At 38.3% G+C, this 24,396-nt stretch overlaps 1 protein-coding gene across 1 annotated transcript in view; it reads right to left on the bottom strand.

The window, feature by feature from the left end:
- The window catches only part of THADA (THADA armadillo repeat containing), a gene marked incomplete at both ends in the record, with an annotated part of 312,306 nt that overhangs the window by 264,967 nt on the left and 22,943 nt on the right, over nucleotides 1-24,396 (bottom strand). Inside the window, 5 exons of the mRNA XM_079720411.1 lie at nucleotides 2,654-2,867; nucleotides 5,672-5,823; nucleotides 16,188-16,311; nucleotides 22,603-22,725; nucleotides 23,452-23,607. Coding sequence (XP_079576537.1) covers nucleotides 2,654-2,867; nucleotides 5,672-5,823; nucleotides 16,188-16,311; nucleotides 22,603-22,725; nucleotides 23,452-23,607 — 769 coding nt within the window. The remainder of the gene's footprint in view (nucleotides 1-2,653; nucleotides 2,868-5,671; nucleotides 5,824-16,187; nucleotides 16,312-22,602; nucleotides 22,726-23,451; nucleotides 23,608-24,396) is intronic.

Genomic DNA, 24,396 nt, shown 5'->3' with positions numbered 1-24,396 from the left:
AAATAACACCAGTTTAAAAACACATTTACAAATTTGTGCACAGCAGAACAGTTCCCACAAAAGCACCCAACTCAGCTGAACTTTATACTAGAGGTTTTTGAATGAAAAAAGAGATCTTCCAAGGTTATCCAGCCTGTTCTCCGTTTCCAGTTAAAGTAGTACTGTGTCTTTGCCCTAACTTCCTGGATCCATTTACAGCATTCATTCTGGATCATTTCTCCTAGACATCCTCTATCTGGGTTAACAGACCCCAGGCCCATGTGCCATGTGCTATTTGGACAGATTTTAAAAAACAATGGCTTTACTGATATATTACTCATATACCATACAATTTATACACTTAAAGTGTACAAGTCAAGGATTTTTAGGATATTCACAGCTATGTGCAACCACCACCACAGTCAATTTTAGAACATTCTCATCCTCCCCCCCCCAAAAAAGCCTCACCCATTATCAGTCACTCCCCTCCCTGCACCTCTCACCTTCTCCAGTCCTAGGCAGCCACTTAAGCATTTTCTGCCTATTCTGGACATACCATATAAACAGAATCATACAATATGTGGCTTCTTTCAAAGTTCATCCATGTTGTAGCATGTATTAATATTTCATTACTTTTAACAGCTCAGTAACAGTCCATTGTATGGATATACCACATTTTTTTAATCCATTTATCAGATGACGGACATGTGAGTTGCTTCCACTTTTTGGCTATTATGAATCATGCTGCTATGAACATTCATGCACAAGTTTTTGTCTGGACATAGTTTTCATTTTTCTTAAGTATATGCCCATTATGGACTGAATGTTTGTGTGTCCCTGCCTGTCCCCCTGCAAATTCATGCTGAAACCCTCACCCTCAATGCAAAGAAATTTAGAGGTGGAATCTTTAGGAAGTAATCAAGTTTAGCTGAGGTCATGAGGGTGGGACCCCCATGATGGGATTAGTGTCCTTATAAGAAGAGGAAGACAGACCAGAGCTTACTCTCTCCTCCATGTGAGCACAGACTGAGATGGCTGCTGTTACAAACTAGGAAAAGTGTTCTCACCAGGAACCAAATCTGTTGGCACCTTAATCTTAACCTTCCCAGCCTCCAGAACTGTGAGAAATAAATGCCTGTTGTTTATCACCCACTTTATGGTATCTTGTTATAGCAGCCTGAGCTGATTAAGACAATGCCCAAGAGAGGAACTGTGGAGTCATATGGTAATTATATGTTTAACCTTTCAAGAAACTACCAGATTGTTTTCCAAAGGGGCCAGACCATTTTACATTCCCATCAACAGTGTATAGGAGGGACTTCCCTAGTGGTCCAGTGGGTAAGAATCTGCACTCCCAATGCAGGGGGCCTGGATTTGATCCCTAGTCGGGGAACTAGATCCCACATGCATGCAGCATATGGTGTGCAACTAAGAGTTCACATGCCGCAACTAAGAAGACTGCATGCCACAACTAAGACCTGGTGCAGCGGAAGGGAGAGAGGGAGAAAGCGAGGGAGGGAGGGAGGGAAGAAGGAAGGAAGGAAAACATAGGGCAGTAATTACATGGTAGGAAGAGGGAGCTAGGATAAAGAAGAGGCTTCAAAGTTATGGGTGCTGTTGTATTAATACTTCTTAAGCTGAGTGTTATTACCTAGCTTGGGGACAAAACTTGTGAAATGTTTATATTATTACTATTTAAATCCTATATATATATATATATATATATATATATATATATATATATTTAAATATTCTTTGTATGTTTGAAATATTTCAAAAAGTTTAAAAATGTCTTAAATTTGAAAGCCTTTACATGAAGTATGAACTCCCCAATTGTAGACCTCTTCTTATCATCTTATCAGGGTCTCCTCTGGAATCCAGCCCTGAAGCAATTAAGAGTTCGGCACATGTCATGTTCCATGGCACTGTCATATCTCTATCCCCAGCTCTGTGGCCACATTTCCACCAGAACTATCCATGGCCTCCTAATTTTCTCCCATTATTAGTTCTCTTTTTCATGGCTTTTTCTACTATCTTGGAAAGAATAATTGTCAACTCTCTTTCAACATCTGACCTCTGTTTTGTTTAGTAAAAATCTCTATCTATCCTTATTTCTAGTACAATTCCAAAATGAAGATTTACTAGGATAAAATTAACTACATGAACCCCCAACAAGTATTTGTTTAAAATCATTAGATCTAAACCAACTCAGACCCTAGGTTTTGGAACTGGCTATATGGTAAGAGTAAAAGGCAAGGGTATGACAGCCAGTTAAAACATAAACCCCAACAGACAAAGGAACTATGCTCTATTTAGAATTAACAAAGATGATTTGGCTATAGTCATAGTAAAATTTCTGTAGAAAAAAAGTACACTTTTGGTAGAGAAAGAGGTCTTATTTAAATAAAAGCTCTATAATGTACATTTGCATATGTACTTATTTAATGTGAATCCTCTGTTTAGAAGCAATATAGTGTAGTAAACTATTTATTTGCAAAGGAGAAATTCATGATATACTTATATGCTGGTAAACTACAAAGCTGGTAAACTCTTAAATAAAAAAAAACACAAAGTAAGTGTTTAACCATTAGATAGCCTAACCATATGAATAGTGAAGCAAGTAAGATATTGGTTTTGATAAATAAGAGCAAAAGGTCATTTACTCAGTACGAACCTATTAATGTGTTACTTTCCACCAGAGCAGCAGACTTATCTCCATCTCCACATGCAACCCGCTGAGTTTTTAAGTAAGCAGACAGAGATGAAGGCAGAGTGTTCTGCCAGATTAAGAAGTTCAGTAGGTAGGAAGCTGTTACACAGTCATATGGTTTGGTGCTTGTGCTGAGCTCCAGTGCTGCCTGGAATAAGCCTTGTAGTTTCTCTGAATCCTAGGATAAAGCAGAGACTCAGTCATTATCACTGAAACATTTCTTTAATTTGAAGGAATAACACATATTTAAAGACAGAGCTTGCCACACAACTGACACTCGATATGAACATTAATTCTCTGAATACAGGTTGGAGTTTGTTTTTTTTTAGGCTGTGCCAAGTGGCATGCAGGATCTTAGTTCCCCTGCATTGGGAGTTCAGAGTCTTAACCACTAGACCGCCAGGGAGGTCCGGATAAAGCTTTTTTTTTTTTAAGTACCTCTTTCTTCAGCAAAAGTATACTTTTTCCTGTAGAAATTCTGCTATGACTATAACCAGATCATCTTCGTTATTTCTACATAGCCCAGAGTTCTTCTGTGTGTCAAGGTTTGTTTGACTGGGAGTCATGCTCCTGCCTTTCTCCCCACCCTCTTCCCATACAGCTAGTTCAATGGAGAAAAATACACATACATATGAAAATACAAATTCACCAGGCTGCTCCTGGCAAAGCTCCATGTATATGTGTAAAAGATAAAGTGATAAGATCAACCTCAGAAATTCTGCATTAGAGCTCCCACACCTATATCTCATCTAAACATGCACTCACACAGCCTGTCCTCAAGAAGACAGAACAAAGAGCAGTTCACTGTAATACGCATGGAAAGGTACGGGCTGAGGACAGGAGACATGGATCCTAGTCCCAACTCCACAGTTGACAAGCTGCATGTTCACCACGCTGGAACCTAGGGTTTCGTTGCTCAACAATATTGATTCTACTAAGATTATCTCATAACTGTCTAATATAAGGGAAAAAATCATTATCTAGGTATACCAATATTTAATAATGTCTTCTAATATCAAATAATAGACTCAAATATCAGCCTATTTCTATTTAAATTCTTTGCTGTTTAATTTTCTATGACCTAAAACACTGAAAGACAGTGGCTAAAACTCAAATCTAAATAAATATTAGAAAGAATCGATTAAGCATCTCAACCATTTTTTGTAACTGACAGTTAAGTCCCTAAACTAACTAACCAATTAGTAAGAAACAAAAAAAATAGCCTTTGGAATCTAAAAGAGCATCTTTGTTCTATCATCTCAGGTCAATCAAAATATAAAGACCTTGGATATGTAGCTCCACAAGAAAGAAGGGCAAGAGACTGGGTGAGTAGTAAAGTCATATATTAGAAAGATATGCCATCAAAATATGAATATAGAGATCCTTAGAGAGATTAGGCTAGCATTCAAAAAATGTTTTCAAGTTAGCTATATTTAAAAAGTTAATTACATATTACATAGGGTATACCCAAAGAAAGACTTTGAAAATATAATACATAACTAATATTTTAAAATCTTGAATTCAAAATCTTGAATCTGGGACCATTTACTAATACACAAGTCAGACCAGATATATAACTACCAGAATCCTATAGCAAGCCATATGTGCTACTAAGTTTCCTGAGTTCTGTAAGTTGTGTCTATATACCAAGCATGTGTTTATCAAATTAGATACACAGAGCCCCCCTGAGGGGCCTTCCCAGTTCATGTAAGGACCAGGTCTTTCATATAGGCGCCATAATATATACCTTTCCCCACTCCAGATACTCTCAAAATACTAGCCAGGAATGAGGCATAGTTATACATATGATACGAAGCTACAGTGTGGTGAATGGTAAGAGGCAAGGGTTGGTGGAAGGGGAGATAGAGAAAGAGAAAGCATCTTCTTTAAAAACGCTTATAAAGTACAAAAGTTAGCAGCCTAAGCACCAAAGAAGTTTCTGCTCATCAGGGCACCTGAAAGACCACCAGGATAGGTGGACACTAGGGAGCAGCTCTCAATGTGAACCCAAGTCAGAAATGTTTGAGATTTTGCAATGCCGTCCAGAAGCAGTGGAAACAGACACCTTAGGCTCTCTGACATATGCTCCGACAGAATCCCACTGCATCTACAAACTGCCATACCTAAACAGAGCCTAATAGCTAGAGCCCAGACCATGGCTCAGCTCCCACACCTAAAGGCTCCCGTGGCCTGTATACAGCTCCAACAGGGAGCCATAGCAAAGCTCTAGAGCCAGTGACCCGACAGCTGCTGGTGACCTCACTGCCCCAGAATAAGCCTCTAGGGTAGAGCCAAGTACCTGGGCTATGGGGTCTTCTTAAGACCCATCCCCAAGCTTTGCCTTCACCCCTGAGCCCATCTTTGATTCTCACCCCATGGTGGGAAGTGCAAGGCATGAGGAAGAGCATGGGGGCTGGGGATGGGGTAGAACGCCCAGGGAGAGAAATGCTGTTAACCTCAAGTACTCTGAGTTTCAGTCTCAGTTTAGCTATTACTTGTTGGAAGATCAGAAACATGTTCTCTACCTCATTTACACTAAGCTTCCCAGTCTACTATGCAGGGAGATTATCTAAAAAAAAATCAAGTTACTGTAAGTGATGTGTTTTGATCAAATATTAACATGTCCAAGGGAACTGAGGAGACCACAGTTAACTGAAATCTACCAATAATCTTGTAAACAATATAACCTACTGCCTCCTACACCTCCCTTTTTATCAAAACAATTTTTTTTTTAAAAAAAGCAAAGATCACTGATTTGGATTTTGTTTCTCTTACAGTATTTCCTCCTTCCCCACTACCCATTCCTACCTTCTCCATTCCACTACCTGCAACAGGAGAGGTATTAATGATAACTGAAACAGAAAATGTAAGAAGGCAGATGCAAAGAGCCTGGACAATCCACAGACTACTTTAACTGCTGCTAAGATAGAAAGTTTTCATGCATACACCACACTTACACTTACAGAAGAAAAGTCCAAATACCTGAAATTGTACAAATGTTTTTGGTAACTTCATTAGAAGATCAAATGCTAAAATTTTCACGTCTTCAAAAGTGCCAGTTAAACATTCCATTAGCGTTTGGAAACGAGCAACATCAATATCATGACTCAGCTGATATACTGTTTGGACTCTACCTAAAAATTAAAAAAAAAAATTTTTTTTAAGTTAACAGCAGGAAAAGGAAATCAACATTTTGAAGTTATTTGGCCAGATTTATAGAAAATTCGTGTAAGAACTCACACCTTATATTTTACCCACAAAAGCGTAAAAAATATTTCCAATAATTTATTTACTAAAATGACAAAATAAGTATTACAATTCTACAAATAGGAAATATTTTTCAATAACCATTTTTAAAACTTGAAGAATAGTTCACATACAATGTGTTAGTCTCAGGTGTACACCAAAGTGATTCAGATATATATATTTACACACACACACACACACACACACACACATACTCCTTTTCAGATTCTTTTCCATTATAGGTTATTACAAGATATTGACTATAGTTCCCTGTGTTATCTATTTGATACATAGTAGTATGTATACATTAATCCCAAACTACTAATTTACACCCCCCCTGCACCCCACTAGCCCCTTTGCTAACCATAAGTTTGTTTTTTTTGTCTGTGAGTCTCTTTCTGTTTTGTAAATAAGTTCATTTGTATAATTTTTTAAGATTCCACATATAACTGACATCATATTTGTCTTTCTCTGACTTCACTTAATATGATAATAGCTAGGTTCATCCATGTTGCTGCAAATGGCATTATTTCTTTCTTTTTTATGGCTGAGTAGTATTCCAGTGTGTGTGTGTGTGTGTGTGTGAATGTGTGTGTGTATGTCTACGTACACACACACCACATCTTCTTTATTCATTTGTTAATGGGCATTTAGGTTGTTTCCATGTCTTCTTATTGTAAACAGTACTGCTGTGAACACTGAGGTATATGTATCTTTTTGAATTAGAGTTTTTGTCATTTTCCGATATATTCCCAGGAGTGGGACTGCAGGATCGTATGGTAGGTCTATTTTTAGTTTTTAAAGGAATCTCCATACTGTTCTCCATAGTGGCTGCACCAATTTATATTCCCACCAACAGTATAGGAGGGTTCCTTTTTCTCCACACTCTCTCCAGCATTCGTAGACCTTTTAATGATGGCCATTCTGACTGGTGTCAGGTGATACCTCATTGTAGTATATATATATATATTTTGCCACACCACACAGCTTGGGTTTGCAGGATCTTAGTTCCCTGAGCAGGGATCGAACCCAGGCCCCCTGCAGTGGAAGCGCAGAGTCTTAACCACTGGACCGCCAGGGAATTCCCGCTCATTGTAGTTTTGATTGCATTTCTCTAATAATTAGCGACGCTGAGAATCTTTTCATGTGTCAGTTGGCCATCTGTATGTCTTCTCTGAAGAAATGTCTATTTATGTCTTCTGCCCATTTTTTGATTGAGTTGTTTTTTTGATATTAAGCTATATGAGCTGTTTGTATATTTTGGAAATTAATCCCTTGTCCGTAGCATCATTTGCAAATATTTTCTCCCAGTTTGTAGGTTGTCTTTTCATTTTGTTTGTGGTTTCCTTTGTTGTGCAAAAGTTTTTAACTTTAATTAGGCCCCATTTGTTTATTTGTTTTTATTTCCATTACTCTAAGAGACGGACCCATAAAATATCGTGCGATTTATGTCAAAGAGTGTTCTGCCAATGTTTTCCTCTAAGAGTTTTATAGTATCTAGTCTTATATTTAGGTCTTTAATCCATTTTGAGTTTATTTTTGTATATGGTGTTAGAGAATGTTCTAACTTCTTTCTTTTACATGTAGCTGTCCAGTTTTCCCAGCACCACTTATTGAAGAGAATGTCTTTTCTCCACTGTATATTCTTGCCTCCTTTGTTGCAGATTAACTGACCATAAGTGCATCGGTTTATTTCTGGGCTTTTTATCCTGTTCCATTCATCTATGTGTCTCTTTTTGTGCCAGTACCATACTTTTTTGATGACTGTAGCTTTGCAGTATAGTCTGAAGTCAGGAAAAGTGATTCCTCCAGCTCTGTTCTTCTTTCTCAAGATTGTTTTGGCTGTTTGGGGGTCTTCTGTGTTTTCATACAAACTTAAAAATTTTTTATTCTAGTACTGTGGTAATTTGATAGGGATTGCACTGAATCTGTAGATTGCCTTGGGTAGTATGGTCATTTCAACATTATTGATTCTTCCAAGAACATGGTGTATCTTTCCATCAGTTTGTGTCATCTTCAATTTCATCACTGTCTTACAGTTTTGGGGGGTATAGGTCTATTGCCTACTTAGGTAGGTTTATTCCTAGGTATTTTATTCTTTTTGATGCAGTGATAAATGGGATTGTTTCCTTAATTTCTCTTTCTGATATTTCATTGTTTGTGTATAGAAATATAACAGATTTCTGTATATTAATTTTTTATCTGGCAACTTTATCAAATTCATTGATGAGCTCTAGTAGTTTTCAGGTAGCATCTTCAGGATTTTCTATGTATAGCAACATGTCATCTGCAAACAGTAACAGTCTTACTTCTTTTCCAATTTGGATTCCTTTTATTTCTTTTTCTTTTTCTGACTGCTGTGGCTAGGACTTCCAAAACTATGTTGAATAAAAGTGGCAAGAGTGGGCATCCTTGTCTTGTTCCTGATCTTAGAGGAAATGCTTTTTGTGTTTCACCATTGAGTATGATGTTAGCTGTGGGTCCGTCATATATGGCCTTTATTATGTTGAGGTTTTTTCTCTCTATGCCTACTTTCTGAAGAGTTTTTATCATAAAAGTTTTACCATAAAAACAAAAGGGGGGAAAATAAGACCTACAAAAACAAATCCAAAACAATTAATAAAATGGCAATAAGAACATAACATATCAATAATTACCTTAAATGTAAATGGACTAAATGCTCCAACCAAAAGACACAGACTGGCTGAATGGATACAAAAACAGGACCCATATATATGCTGCCTATGAGAAACTCATACAGATCTAGAGACACATACAGACTGAAAGTGAGGGGACAGAAAAAGGTATTCCACATGAATGGAAATCAAAAGAAAGCCAGAGTAGCAATACTAGCATCAGACAAAATAGACTTTAAAATAAAGACTGTCACAAGAGACAAAGAAGGGCACTACATAATGATCAAAGGATCAATCCAAGAAGGAGATATAACAACTGTAAATATATATGCACCCAATATTGGAGCACCTCAATATATAAGGCAAATGTTAACAGACATAAAAGGAGAAATTGGCAGTAACACAATAATAGTGGGGGACTTTAACACCTCATTTACATCAATGGACAGATTATCCAGACAGAAAATCAGTAAGGAAACACAGGACTTAAATGACACATTAGACCAGATGGACTTAATTGATATTTAAAGAGCATTCCATCCGAAAGAAGCAGAGTCCACATTCTTTTCAAGAGCACATGGAACATTCTCCAGGATAAATTATGTGCTAGGCCACAAAGCAAGCCTTCGTAAATTTAAGAAAACTGAAATCATATCAAGCATCTTTTCTGACCACAACGTTATAAGGCTAGAAATCAACTACAAGAAAAAAACTGCAAAATTCAAACACACAGAGGCTAAACAATATGCTACTAAACAACCAATGGATCACTGAAGAAATCAAAGAGGAAATCAAAAAATACCTAGAGACAGACGAAAGGAAATAAGTAGTTTTTAAAAATTTGTTTAAAACTATCTCATTCTCGGGCCTCCCTGGTGGCGCAGTGGTTGAGAGTCCGCCTGCCGATGCAGGGGATACGGGTTCGTGCCCCGGTCTGGGAGGATCCCATATGCCGCGGAGCGGCTGGGCCCGTGAGCCATGGCTGCTGAGCCTGCGCATCCGGAGCCTGTGCTCCGCAACGGGAGAGGCCACAACAGTGAGAGGCCCGCATACCACAAAAAAAAAAAAAAAAAAAAAAAAAAAAAAAAAAAAAAACTATCTCATTCTCTTTCAAAAAGTTATATATTATATACAAGATACCTAAGTTATTTTTCAAATAAACAAGTACAAACAAATAAATTCAGGAATACATATTTTAAAAAAACCTGCATAAACTTTGTCCTAGAATCCAAAGTCCTACCATGTCTTAGGTGAACTGACATAGAATAATCAATACAATGACATATCCTTTAAATAATTTAAAAATCTGCCTGTTTGATTTGAATCTTATTCAAATATGTAGTTTTCCCTAGGCACCCATTCAACTACATGTATTACTTGCACTTAGGTTTGGTTGACTGAAAGAATCAGAGTGGAGGATGGAGAGGCAGTGATGTAAACAAAACAGAATGTTAGGTCTCCCTCAAATAAATATCTGAGTAGGTGGATTACTCTGTGAATTTCCTATTATAACACAGATAATCATAATTGATGGATAAGTTGCCCACAGTCTATTATAAGAATATTACCCCCAGTTTTTTTTTAAATAAAGATTGACTGTTACTTACAAAAAAAAAAAGGTTAAAATTACTATCAATATGGAATAATCATTTCAGTGTTTAATATACAAATGCGTGAACAGGTTGATTTTTTTAAAGTAACATTTACATTATCAACCATTGAAATAAACAATTATATTTATTGAAAAAAAAAAAAGACATATCCTAATACCATTCCTGGGCATCAACAGTAAAGAAGGAATCTTTTTGCCATTCAGGCAAAAAGTTCAATTCATCTACAACGTGGAAAAAATCAGGCTGGCTTCACTCTTTGCTGCAGCAGTATGTAGTGCTAGAAGATAGTGGAGCAATGCTTACCAAATCCTTAGGGAGAAAAGGGGTGATGAAAATCTACACATCAAAATTCCATTCCAGTATCAAGTGTAACAGCAATATAAACATTTTTTTTTTTTTTTTTTTTTTTGCATTACGTGGGCTTCTCACTGCTGTGGCCTCTCCCGTTGCGGAGCACAGGCTCTGGACGCGCAGGCCCAGCAGCCATGGCTCACGGGCCTAGCCGCTCCGCGGCATGTGGGATCTTCCCAGACCGGGGCACGAACCCGTGTCCCCTGCATCGGCAGGCGGACTCTCAACCACTGCGCCACCAGGGAAGCCCAATATAAACATTTTTGAATGTGCAAGAAATTAAGAACTACATTTTCCCAAAAACTCTTCTCAAAAAAAGATGAATTTCAACCAACAAAGAAATTAACAGAAAAACTATCACTAAAGAATGATGACAGTCACCAAATCTATTTAATTCTTAAGGCTAAGACTAAACCTATGGGAATAATGGATTTCATAGCAGGATGTGAAGAAACTTTAACATTTAATGAATTAACCCCTTGTAATACCTGAAAACATTTCTATGCTTAATTAGAGGAATGTTGCTCAATATAAATCAGCATGTGAGTTCATTTAATCTTAACTCGCAAGTTAGTCCAACCCTGTGAACTTCATAGGGCAAGCAAATGAAGTTTTTGTCACTTCAATCACACCTCTGCTCAAATCTGCCTCTTCTTTTCCAATTCGGACACTTTTCCTTTCTTTTTCCTGCCTAATTCCTCTGGCTAAAACTTCTGGTACAACGGTAAATAGCAGCAGTGAAAGTGAGCATCTTTGTCTTGCTCCTGATCATAGGGGAGGGGCTTTCGGTCTTTCACCATTGAATATGGTGTTGTCTATGGGCTTTTCATGAATGTCCTTTATCATACTGAGGAAGTTCTCTTCTATTCCTAGTTTGCTAAGTGTTTATTTGTCTAAAAGGGTGTGGAATTTTGTCAAGACTTTTTCTCCATTGAGATTATCATGTTTTTTTTTCTTTTGTTCTAATGTGGTGTATTACATTTACTATATTTTCTTATGCTGAAACACCCTTGCATTCCTGGGATAAATTCCACTTACTTAGTCATGGTATATAATACTTTTAATACGCTGTTGGATTTGGTTTTCTAGTATTTTCTTGAGAATTTTTGCACCTATATTCATAAAAGATACAGCTGTAGTTTTCTTTTCTTGTGGTATCAGAGTGATGCTGGCTTCATAGAATGAGTTAGGAAATGTTCCTTCCTCTCTAATTTTTTTGAAGTTTGACAAGGAATGGCATTAATTCGTCTTTAAATGTTTGGCAGAATATACCAATGAAGCCACTCCCCTTGGACTTTTCTTTGCTGAGAGCTTTTCTTTTGAGAGGCTTTTGACTCCATCTCTTTATTTGTTATAGGTCTGTTCAAATTTTTTACTTCTTGAGTCAGCAATTTGTATATTACTAGGAATTTGTCCATTTTGTGTAGGTTACCTAATTTATTAGAAATACAATATAATTGTTCACAGTACTGTTTTATAATCTTTTTTATTTCTGTAAGGTCAGTAGAAATGTCTCTAGTTTTATTTCTGATTTTAGTGATTTACATCTTTTTTTATTCTTAGTATAGCTAAAACTTTGTCAATTTTGTTGATCTTAAAAAAAAACAACTTCTGGTTTTGTTGATCCTCTGTATTGTTTTTCTGTTCTCTATTTCATTTATCTCCATTCTAATCTTTATTACTTCCTTCTTTCTGTAGCTGTGGGGTAAGTGTGCTCTTCTTTTTCTAATTCCATGAGGTATAAAAGTTAGGTTATTGATTTGAGATCTTTTTTCTTACATAATGTAGGCATTTACAGTTATATAAATCTCTCTATTAGCACTGCTTTTGCTTCATCCTATAAGTTTTGGTAAGTTGTGTTTTTGTTTTCTTTCCTCTCAAAGTATTTTCTAATTTCCCCTTTGACCCATTGGTTAGTTAAGAGCTCTGCTCAAATTGGAAGCCTTCTCTGACACCATTGTATGAAACAGCTATTACTCCCAAACTCCCAGGCACTCTATACTTCCCTGCACTTTTCTTCTTGAAATATTTTTTCATACTACTTATCTCCATCTGAAATTCTACGTTATCACTTGTTGACTTACTTAGTCTGTCTATCTTCATTAAAGTCTAAGCTCTAAAATGGGAAGCACTCTGTTTTGTGTATTGTGTATCCTTGGCACTAAATAAATTATTTGTTGAACAAACCCATTTAATCTAATTGTGGAATCCAATTTTTCACCATGAATACTGTGACATTTTATTCCAAATGAGAAAGATGCATGTGGCTTATTCTTCTTTTTTTTTTTTTCTTTTTTTTTTCTTTTTTTGCGGTACGCGGGCCTCTCACTGTTGTGGCCTCTCCCGTTGCGGAGCACAGGCTCCGGACGCGCAGGCTCAGCGGCCATGGCCCACGGGCCCAGACGCTCCGCGGCATATGGGATCCTCCCAGACCGGGGCACAAACCCGTATCCCCTGCATCAGCAGGCGGACTCCCAACCACCGCGCCACCAGGGAGGCCCGGCTTATTCTTCTTGAACTGGGACATACTTGAGGAAAAGCAAAAGCCATTTTAACTAATCCCAAATCACAGTCTTTCTATAAAATAATATAAAAACCTACATTAGTATTCTTGAGATAAAGATGAAGAATGAGTTTACATTTCCTATCCCGTATTTTTCAGTCATGCTTCTTTAGCCTCCTTTACAGTTAATGGGTACAGTATGGTTTGCTCTATTTACATTACTTCCCAGTTGTTTAATTAACATCATTACTGTGCCATCAGTCACTGCCCAATCATAAATGACTCATTCATTAGAAAGATGACACAGGTTTTTCACTTTTAAAGTATATTTAAATATATTAAACTATTCTCTCAATTGAAAAATTACCAGTATAATTCAGCCTAGATATTTCCCACACAACTAGGTGTAACTATAAATATAGGAATGCACAGAAAACTTTTTGTTAAATGGATAATCAATCACTCTCAGGTAAAACCTTATTTTCTAAATTCAGTTGTAGTACCACTGAAATTCCCTAAACTGATGGGTACTCCTGTATTCATTTTCTGTGGATGCTGTAACAAATTACCATGACCTTGGTGGCTTAAAACCACAGAAATCTATTTTCTCACAGTTCTGGAAGCCAGAAGTCTGAAATCAAGGTGTCTGTAGGGCCATGCTCTCTCTCGAGTCTCTAAGGGAGAATCCATTCCTCGTCTCTTTCAGCTTCTGGTGGCTGCCAGCATTCCCTGGCTTATAGCCACAGCACGCCAATCTCTATCACCACTGTCACAATGACTCCTCCTTTTCTTTTTGTCACATTTCCCTCTGCCTCCCTCTTACAATGCCACTTGCAATGGCATTAAGGCCCATGCAGATAATCCAAGATTATCTCATCTTAAGATCTTTAACATAATCATATCTACAAAAACCCCTAAATAAGTAAGGTTTAAATAAGTAAGGTTCACATTCACGAGTTCTAAGGATTTGGTATGGGTTTCTTTTGGAGGTCATTTTTTGTCCTACTACACGTACTTAATCAGGTGATCCAATTTATCAAGAATAACGGGACAAACTAACATCATGTATCTCCTGTTATCATGCCCTGAGAAAGAAACTACATCACCTATGCAATATTCCTGCCAAAAATGCATAACATGAATCAAGTCATAAGAAAACAATCAGACAAACCCAAACTGAGATATAGTCTTCCAAAATGTCAATGTCACGAAATAAGAAAATTTCCAAATTGAAGAGGTTCAAGACGCATAACAATTAAATGCAATGTGTGATCTTAGACTGGTTCCTGGATTGTGGGGAAAAATTTTTTTTCTACAAAAAGCCACTTATTAGGACAACTGGTACAATTTGAATATGGATTGTATATAGAATAACAGCATTGTATCAACATTAATTCCTGAATTTGATCATTGTGTTATGGTCAGAAAATTAATGAGAGGGCTTCCCTGGTGGCGCAGTGGTTAAGAATCCGCCTGCCAAGGCAGGGGACATGGGTTCGAGCCCTGGTCTGGGAAGATCCCACATGCCGTGGAGCAACTAAGCCCGTGCGCCACAACTACTGAGCCTGCGCTCTAGAGCCCGCGAGCCACAACTACTGAACCCAAGTGCCACAACTACTGAACCCTTGTGCCTAGACCCCATGCTCCGCAACAAGAGAAGCCACCGCAATGAGAAGCCCACACACTGCAACGAAGAGTAGCCCCCTCACTCCACAACTAGAGAAAAGCCCGCACACAGCAATGAAGACCCAACACAGCCAAAAATAAAATAAATAAATTTTTTGAAAAAAGAAAATTAATGAGAGAGAAACAGTGAGGTAAAGCAAATATCGCAAAAGAATAACTTATGAATCTAAGTAGAGGGTTCATGGCTGAACTATTCTTGAAACTTTGTTGTTAGTTTATTCACTGAACTATTCTTGAAACTTTGCTGTTAGTTTCAACTTTTTCAAAACAAAAAGTTGAAAAAAATGGTTTTCTTCAAATGAAGCAAGTCTGTATTAACAGCAAATAACTGCCAAAAAATTATACTTTGCCTAAAAATTTAAACTAAAAAAAAAAAAATCCAACTATAGTGTAAAGCTTCCTGGTCCTTTGGCCATTCCCTCCAAAAGAGCAGTACATTTTCCTGTTTGTCCACCATCAAGGAAGACTGAGCACAAACAAGAAATCATCATTAAAATACACATACATTCATGTATGGAGATAAAAAGAATCATTTCTTGTCAAAAAGGAAAATAAGGGCTTCCCTCGTGGCGCAGTGGTTGGGAATCCACCTGCCTATGCAGGGGACACGGGTTCGAGCCCGGGTCTGGGAAGATCCCACATGCTGTGGAGCAGCTGAGCCCTGTGTGCCACAACTACTGAGCCTGCGCTCTAGAGCCCGCGAGCCACAATTGCTGAAGTCCGTGCATCTGGAGCCTGTGCTCCACTGCGGGAGAGGCCACTGCAATGAGGGGCCCATGCAGTGCAGCAAAGAGTAGCTCCCACTCGTGGCAACTAGGGAAAGCCTGTGTGCATTAATGAAGACCCAACACAGCCAAAAATAAATAAATAAATAAATAATTTAAAAAACTTTAAAAAAAGGGAAAATAAAACAACGCAAAGAAAGAAGTTAAATATTCATCCTGTTGAGTACCCCACAGAGGAGATACAAAGTGTATGATTAAACCAGAATGCCTGGAAATGACATCCCTATATCGTCTTTCCAAAACCAGATTCAGACTTATGAAACAGACAGCATATAAGGGAAACCACATTTTAACCACAGAGACTCACTGAGGAATGTTATACATAAGAGAAACTATTATTATTTTAATTTTTTAAACTTAGAGAACAGATTGGGCACTATCCTAAAGTAGCAACACACAAATTAGGGGAGAGAGGGCAGCAACTCATCTCATAATAAGCATAATCCATGACTCTAGTTTCGGGTTAGCAAATAACAATCACTGAAAAGTTTCTCTCCCTTATGCCCCTTACTGGCAAATTGAATTATGTCCAAATAAGAATTATATAATCAGACTAACACCTCCCATAAGAATCTAAACAAAAGACAACAAACCTGAAACTTCAAGTAAAACAAAATATTGAAAAAGCATGTCTTGCAAGAAAACAAATACTTTCCCCAAACATGATTGAAAACTTACCTTCTGGCACAGGAAAAACTTCAGCTATTGAGCCTAAAATGGTTAAAGCTGAAAATCTAGTTGGGTAGGAAGAGCCAGGAAATAATGCTTCAAAAAGACTGTTGCAAATGGATGACATGAAATTCTAAAAAAAAAAAATTACAGTAAGTATAATTGAGCTAACTCACAATAGGTTATCTTGAAAGTATCACTACTATTACTCTGAAGAGTGAATTTTTTTCTAATTTAGAGAGAAAAGATATTTTTTTTTTTTAAATTTTATTTATTTATTTATTTATTTATTTATCCTGTGTTGGGTCTTCGTTTCTGTGCGAGGGCTTTCTCTAGTTGTGGCAAGTGGGGGCCACTCTTCATCGCGATGCGCGGGCCTCTCACTATCGCGGCCTCTCTTGTTGCGGAGCACGGGCTCCAGACGCGCAGGCTCAGTAGTTGTGGCTCACGGGCCCAGTTGCTCCGCAGCATGTGGGATCTTCCCAGACCAGGGCTCGAACCCGTGTCCCCTGCATTGGCAGGCAGATTCTCAACCACTGCGCCACCAGGGAAGCCCAGAAAAGATATTTTAAAACAATACTAGTTGTTCACTTTGCTTGACAATTCAGATTGGCACCCTTGACCATGAGCTCATGACTTCAGTGAACCCTATCTTTGTAGAGTCAACAAGAAGTACAGAAGAAAACGAAAACACTAATTTAAAAAGATATGTGTACCCCCATGTTCACTGCAGCATTATTTACAACAGTCAAGATATAGAAACAACATAAGTGTCCAAGGATGGATAAACAGATAAATAAATCAGACAGAAAAAGACAAAGACTTAATGATCTCTCTTTTATATAGAATTAAAAAATTAAAAACAAAAACAAAAACCAACCTCATAAATACAGAGAACAGACTGGTGGTTGCCAAGGGTCGGGTGCAGGAGGATTTGGAAAAATGGGTGAAGAGAGTCAAAAGATACAAACTTCCAGATATAAAATAAAATAAATAGGCCATGGGATGTAATGTACAATAGAGTGACTATAGTTAATACTACTACATTGTATATTTGAAAGTTGCTAAGAAAGAAACCTTTTTCTAACTTTGTATGGTGACAAATGTTAACTAGACCTAATGTGGTAATCATGTCCCAGTAGATACAAATGTCTAACCACTGTATTGTACACCTGAAACTATTATGTCAATTATACCTGATTTAAGTTAAAAAACAACAACAACAACAACAAAAAGTACAATTCTAAACGTAGTCCAGACCAGGAAAAACATTTTTCTGGTGAAAACATGATCTATTCTGCCCTGACTTGTATTAAAGTTGTATGAATACTGATTTTCTTCACCAGAAGCATTCAGGCATCAAAGGTATATATACTTTTTATTTTAAGTTTTAAAATGACCAAAGACATATCCAATATATACTACTTGATACATTTGATAAATACTTGATATCTGGCTATAATGACATATTTCATGACAAAGATCTAGCTATTCCACTGTCTTCTATCTGCCTCTCTGAGACTCCTATTCCACCTTTCTGTTTATACAAATGATTAGAAATGAAAACTTTTAGTGAAATGCAATAAAAAAAAGCAATGTGGGAAATAGTTTATCCAGGATAAAGTCTTCTTCCTCTAATTAAAAAAAATAATAATTTCTCCCTAAGGCCAAAGGAAAAACATATAAGGAAAAGCTGTGATTCTCAAGCCTCTCATACACTGCTATGCCCTGACAACATATATTTGTAACTAAGCAGCATATAAGCAGCCCTAGTCCCAACCATCTTTAGATAGGATTTCTGCATTCATTTCCTTGGTCAAGGACATACAATCTTGGGGATTTATCCTGTAGGCCCTTACAAGCCCTAAATAAGAGTTTACTAGTGTATTAATTCTATTGGGTTTCAAAGGAATAGGGTAGTTATTGAAAATATCCTAGTTAAACTAGTGTTAATTATAAATGAGTAGTATAGTATTCACATTAAATGGCAACAAGTTCATCCTTTAGGATTTATCTTATCCTAACTGCAGTGTCAATTGTATTTTCAGATATAGTTGTTCTTTCCCTCAACCAGACTGTAACCACAATGGAGGCAGGAACCACAATTTAGACATTTATGTCCTGAACACACTGTACTACACACATAGTAAGGGCTCAATATATGTTCTAGTCCCTTTTAATGGCCCTTGGTGAGGATTCCAGATACCATGGCCTAGCATTCAAAACTCTCTGTTACCCATCTCCAAACTGATTTTCTAACTCATTTCCCATTATTCAATTCCTCTGTCCAGGGACTTCCCTGGTGGTCCAGTGGTTAAGAATCTGTCTTCCAATGCATGGAACACGAGTTTGATCCCTCATTGGGGAACTAAGATCCCATATGCCGTGGAACTCGCATGCTGCAACAACTGAGCCCGAGTGCTCTAGAGCCCACGTGCCACAACTAGAGAGACCGTGTCCTCCAGAGCCCATATACCACAATGAGAGAGAAGCCTGCACGCCACAACAAAGAGCCTGTGCACTGCAACGGAAGATCCTGCATGCCGCAACTAAGACCCGACACAGCCAAATAAATAAATAAATATTTTAAAAAAAAACAAATAGTTAAAAACAAACAAAAAAAGGACTCTGTGCTTCCAATGCAAGGGGCATGGGTTTGATCCCTGGCCGGGGAACTAAGATCCCACATACTGTGGGGCGTGGCCAAAAAAAAAAATCCTCTGTCCCTCAAGTATCTTATATGTCACTCATACTAGTGAATTCACCATTCTCCAAATTTTCCCTGTACTCTCTTACCTCCAAGCCTTCCCTCAAGCTGGTACTAGGGAAGAAGCTATTCCGATTTGGTTGTCCAGAGCAGATCTGGATTGTAGTCAGGCTCTACCACTTCCTGGCTGAGGACCCTTGGATAGTTTGCTCATTCAACTTTTCCAAGCTTCATTTATCTCACTTGTTAAGTGAGGATAATAATGCCTATCTCACAATTTCATCATTAAAGATTAAAGGAGAACACGGATATAAGGCATTTTATACTTGAAAGTACTCTAGCTAACATATTTTTAAGTACTCTAGCTATTATTTAGGTATGAAATAACCTCCTTCATTAGACCAGAAGACACTTTTTCCCACTCATAGCCTTCTCTTCTCCCAGCACTTAGTCTGTTGACTGGCACTGAGTCCACCACATACCGCATGCGACACCCACTATTCTAATGACGATGATACAACAGTTCCAAAGTTGCAACCTCCAAAAACCAAAAGAGCCTACAGGTGGGAGAAAATATCAGAACTATGAGACTGACTCAGATCAAGACTCTAAAGGACTAGTTTTCAAAAATATATATATTCATAAGCAAAACAAAGAAACCATGCATACATGAAAATTCAGAATGTCAAACCACAAAATCAGTTTTGTGTTTGTAAGTACCTAATTGAGATTTCACAAATGTCATTTTATCCCCTGCAAAAAGAAGCAAGGTGTTTCTGAGATCATCTAGCAATGATCTAAAAAGAGCTAAAATATAACTGTTACACACACACAGTAAATGCTCAATATATACTCTAGTTACTTTTAATGATATCCAGGAAGGCTTTTTAGAGTGACTTAAGAGTTTGCCAAGAACATTTCTTGTTTAGTCCTCAAAACCAACCTTTTCAGAGAGGTTACTCATCCCACTTATAGCTAAGTAGACTCATGAAAGTAAGCCAAGTAGTCAGTGGCAGAATTGTTACTAATCATGTCCTTCAAGTTTAGGTTGTGACTTTCTCATCTTTTGTTGAGATTTTACAAAGATGAAGCTGATTTCAGCCTTTGTATAGGAATGTTCTTCTTTAGATGATTTTTAACCTTTAGTAGGTGATAAGTATAACATGGTTCCAATATATCGTTTATTATACTTGTTTCCCTAAATGAAATAAAATAGATGAGCTCTGTCCTTTATCTGGGTCTTAGGAGAAAATAAGCATCTGCTTCTGAGAGGAAAGATTTGGAGTAAGAAACCAGTGAAAAGCTCATTCTGTTCTGATGGGACAAAAATTGAAGGTTGTCAAGCTGAGCCCTGGCCCAGACTGGAGCTGCTATATCTGGGGATCCATTCATGACATTAACCTGGTGCCCTGAAATCCAGTCCTATTCTTCAAGTTCATTCCAAAACAGGGTAGAGAGGAAGCTCTGTAACTGGACCGTGGGCCAGGAGTCACAAACATCAAGCCACTGTTAAGTCATGTTAGACGAAAGGGGAAACAGGCTCAGATGCAGCAGTCATCTACCCCGGGGAGGGGTGGAGGAATCAGGGCTGCCAATTACTTTTTAAAGTACTAAATTCATCTGGCTCACATAAGCTGTAAAACAGCGAGGCTAGCTCATTAATGTTATTCTTTTTTTTTAACATCTTTATTGGAGTATACTTGCTTTACAATAGTGTGTTAGTTTCTGCTTTATAACAAAGTGAATCAGCTATACATATACATACATTCCCCATATCTCCTCCCTCTTGCGTCTCCCTCCCACGCTCCCTATCCCACCCCTCTAGGTGGTCACAAAGCACCGAGCTGATCTCCCTGTGCTATGCAGCTGCTTCCCACTAGCTATCTATTTTACAATTGATAGTGTATATATGTCTATGCCACTCTCTCACTTTGTCCCAGCTTACCCTTCCCCCTCCCCGTGTCCTCGAGTCCATTCTCTACATCTGAGTCTTTATTCTTGTCCAGTTCCTAGGTTCTTCAGAACAATTTTTATTTTTAGATTCCATATATATGTGTTAGCATATGGTATTTGTTTTGTCTCTTTCTGACTTACTTCACTCTGTATGACAGTCTCTAGGTCCATCCACCTCACTACAAATAACTCAATTTCGTTTCTTTTTATGGCTGAGTAATATTCCATCGTATATATGTGCCACATCTTTACCCATTCATCTGTTGATGGAAACTTAGGTTGCTTCCATGTCCTGGCTATTGTAAATAGAGCTGCAATGAACACTGTGGTACATGACTCTTTTTTTTTTTTTTGCGGTACACGGGCCTCTCACTGCTGCGGCCTCTCCCGTTGCGGAGCACAGGCTCTGGACACGCAGGCCCAGCGGCCGTGGCTCAAGGGCCCAGCCGCTCCGCAGCATGCGGGATCCTCCCGGACCGGGGCACAAACCCACGTCCCCTGCATCGGCAGGCGGACTCTCAATCACTGCACCACCAGGGAAGCCCCCATGACTCTTTTTGAATTAGGGTTTTCTCAGGGTATACGCCCAGTAGTGGGATTGCTGGGTCATATGGTAGCTCTATTTTTAGTTTGTTAAAGGAACCTCCATACTCTTCTCCACAGTGGCTGTATCAATTTACATTCCCATCAACAGTGCAAAAGGGTTATCTTTTCTCCACACCTTCTCCAGCATTTACTGTTTGTAGATTTTTTTGATGATGACCATTCTGACTGGTGTGAGGTGATACCTCATTATAGTTTTGATTTACCTTTCTCTAATGATTAGTGATGTTGAGCATTCTTTCATGTGTTTGTTGGCAATCTGTATATCTCTTTGGAGAAATGTCTATTTAGGTTGTCTGCCCATTTTTGGATTAGGTTGTTTGTTTTTTTGATATTGAGCTGCATGAGCTGCTTGTAAATTCTGGAGATTAATCCTTTGTCAGTTGCTTCATTTGCAAATATTTTCTCCCATTCTGAGGGTTATCTTTTCGTCTTGTTTATGGTTTCCATTGCTGTGCAAAAGCTTTGAAGTTTCATTAGGTCCCATTTGTTTATTTTTGGTTTTATTTCCATTTCTCTAGGAGGTGGGTCCAAAAGGATCTTGCTGTGATTTATGTCATAGAGTGTTCTGCCTATGTTTTCCTCTAAGAGTTTTACAGTGTCTGGCCTTACATTTAGGTCTACAGTTTTTTTGTTTTTGTTTTTGTTTTTGTGGTACGAGGGCCTCTCACTGTTGTGGCCTCTCCCGTTGCGGAGCACAGGCTCCAGACGCTCAGGTCCAGCGGCCATGGCTCACGGGCCCAGCCAATCCACGGCATGTGGGATCTTCCCGGTCCGGGGCATGAACCCGTGTCCCCTGCATTGGCAGGCGGACTCTCAACCACTGCGCCACCAGGGAAGCCCCACATTTAGGTCTTTAATCCATTCTGAGTTTATTTTTGTGTATGGTGTTAGGGAGTGTTCTAATTGCATTCTTTTACATGTAGCTGTCCAGTTTTCCCAGAATGTTACTCTATAACAGACTTCAAGTCCAGCACTGGTTCCGCAACTCAGGCTACCTTAAGAGAAGTTCCAAAGCACTAGAAGGAATATGTAAAACCCAGCTTGAAGGAAAAAAGCACAGAAATACTATTCACCAAGAGTATTTACTTCTCTTTAATGTTTATTCAAAATTGTTTTAGGTTTCTTAAAAATCTGTATATCTAGAAATCTATCACCTACCTTATATTGCTGTAAAGATACAGAAGGGTGCTGTCTGGTTAACTCATTCTCTGGTTCATGTTTGGATTTACTTTGTTCCAGTTTATAAAGTACCTGAGAACTTTCCTGTATCCTACAAAACAACTTTGAGAAGAAAAATGAAGCATACGTCAGCCACATTAACCTTAAACATCAGCTTGAAAGGCAAAGGAAGAACTTTCTGAACTCTTTAGACTAAAACTTCAGGCAACGGGAGTACTGGTTTTTAAACTCAATATTTAAACAGTGTTTCTTTTTGACAGAAAATTAACCTTTACATTTTAAAAACCAAAAACCAAATATTACTGCAAATCAGAATCCACAGTCATAAAGCCACAGTTCTATTTCCCGTTCCCGTAGGTCAGCATGAACCTAAAGATGATATACTCACTTCTACTCTCTACCAACTCTTCACCCCAGAAGTGTGTCAGATGATTAATTCAAGCTGAATTATTCAATAATGACCATTTCTTGAGGCACTTACAGGAACGATAAAAATACAAAGACATCCTTCCTCCTCTTACTAAAGTTTACTTAAAATACCTTATACCCTGAAAACTCCAGTGCTAGATTTTTTTTTTCCTTTCAAAAAGAGAGTTCAAGGCTGATTTATTACACCAACGTGAAAGGACTTTTCACTCTGGATTTTAACCCCAAATATAAACTTTATGGAATCACAGAACAAAGCGTTCACAGAAGGGCCATGAAGAGCTGTGGTAGTCCAATCCCATGACCCTTATTCCCACACTCTCCTCGGATCTGGGCTCTTTTTAAAAATAATTCCAGAGCAAAGTTCACCACTTTCCTACACTTTCTGAAAAGAAATTTTACCTTTTTAAGAAGAGAACAAATCTGTTGCCGCACTCCTGGAGACTGACTGTTAAGATTGTATGTGATAAAGAACTGAATGCACTCCATTTCTTCTGTGGAAACAATTTCTGTGCTTCGATTACTTTCACAAAGCAAGCCTAATGTATCGATCCGTACCTAAAATACACCAAGCAATAAAATGTTAACTTTTCAATGAAATATGCAAAGCCTAAACCACTTGATGGGTTTAATTATTTACACAGGCTACCAAAGGTGGGGGGGGAGGGAAGGTAAACCTCAGTTTACCCACGTGTACTTCAGAAAGGTTCCATAATCCCTAATCCCATAGGTTATTTCCTATAAAATTATTTTATTAAATGTGTAAATTGGGTATTTTATTAAAGTCAAAAATCTTGGGCTTCAAAGTCAAAAAAATTTTATTAAAAGTCAAAAATCCCTGGTGGCACAGTGGTTGAGAGTCCGCCTACCAATGCAGGGGACACAGGTTCGTGCCCCGGTCCGGGAAGATCCCACATGCCACGGAGCGGCTGGGCCCGTGGGCCGTGGCCGCTGAGCCTGAGCATCCGGAGCCTGTGCTCCGCAACGGGAGAGGCCACAGCAGTGAGAGGCCCGCATACCCGCCCCCCCCAAAAAAAATCTTAGAGATTCTTATTTCACAGTAATGCTCAACTTCATTCTTTTTTCTCAGTGACCACTCTGCCCCAGGACCACATCATCTCACTCTCCAATTACTGTCTTGAACATGTCACTGGTTTCTTTTTGCTCCCACTCTGGAAACGCATCTCTGTTTCCATTCATGCCACTTCCTGGCTGAAGGCAGAGTGGCTCTGCTTCCCAGTTACCAACTGGATAAAATCTGAAGTCTTCAACCAAGCATTGGAGGCTTCCATAAAATGACAAAATACTCCACTCCTGCCAAACGATATCTTTAGTCACCCTTCAGCC

The sequence above is a fragment of the Hyperoodon ampullatus genome, assembly GCF_949752795.1.
Source record: "Hyperoodon ampullatus genome assembly, chromosome: 15".
In the NCBI taxonomy this organism is placed as follows: domain Eukaryota; kingdom Metazoa; phylum Chordata; class Mammalia; order Artiodactyla; family Ziphiidae; genus Hyperoodon; species Hyperoodon ampullatus.
The sequence above is the reverse complement of the archived record's forward strand: the minus strand, read 5'-3'. Positions and strand labels throughout refer to the sequence as shown.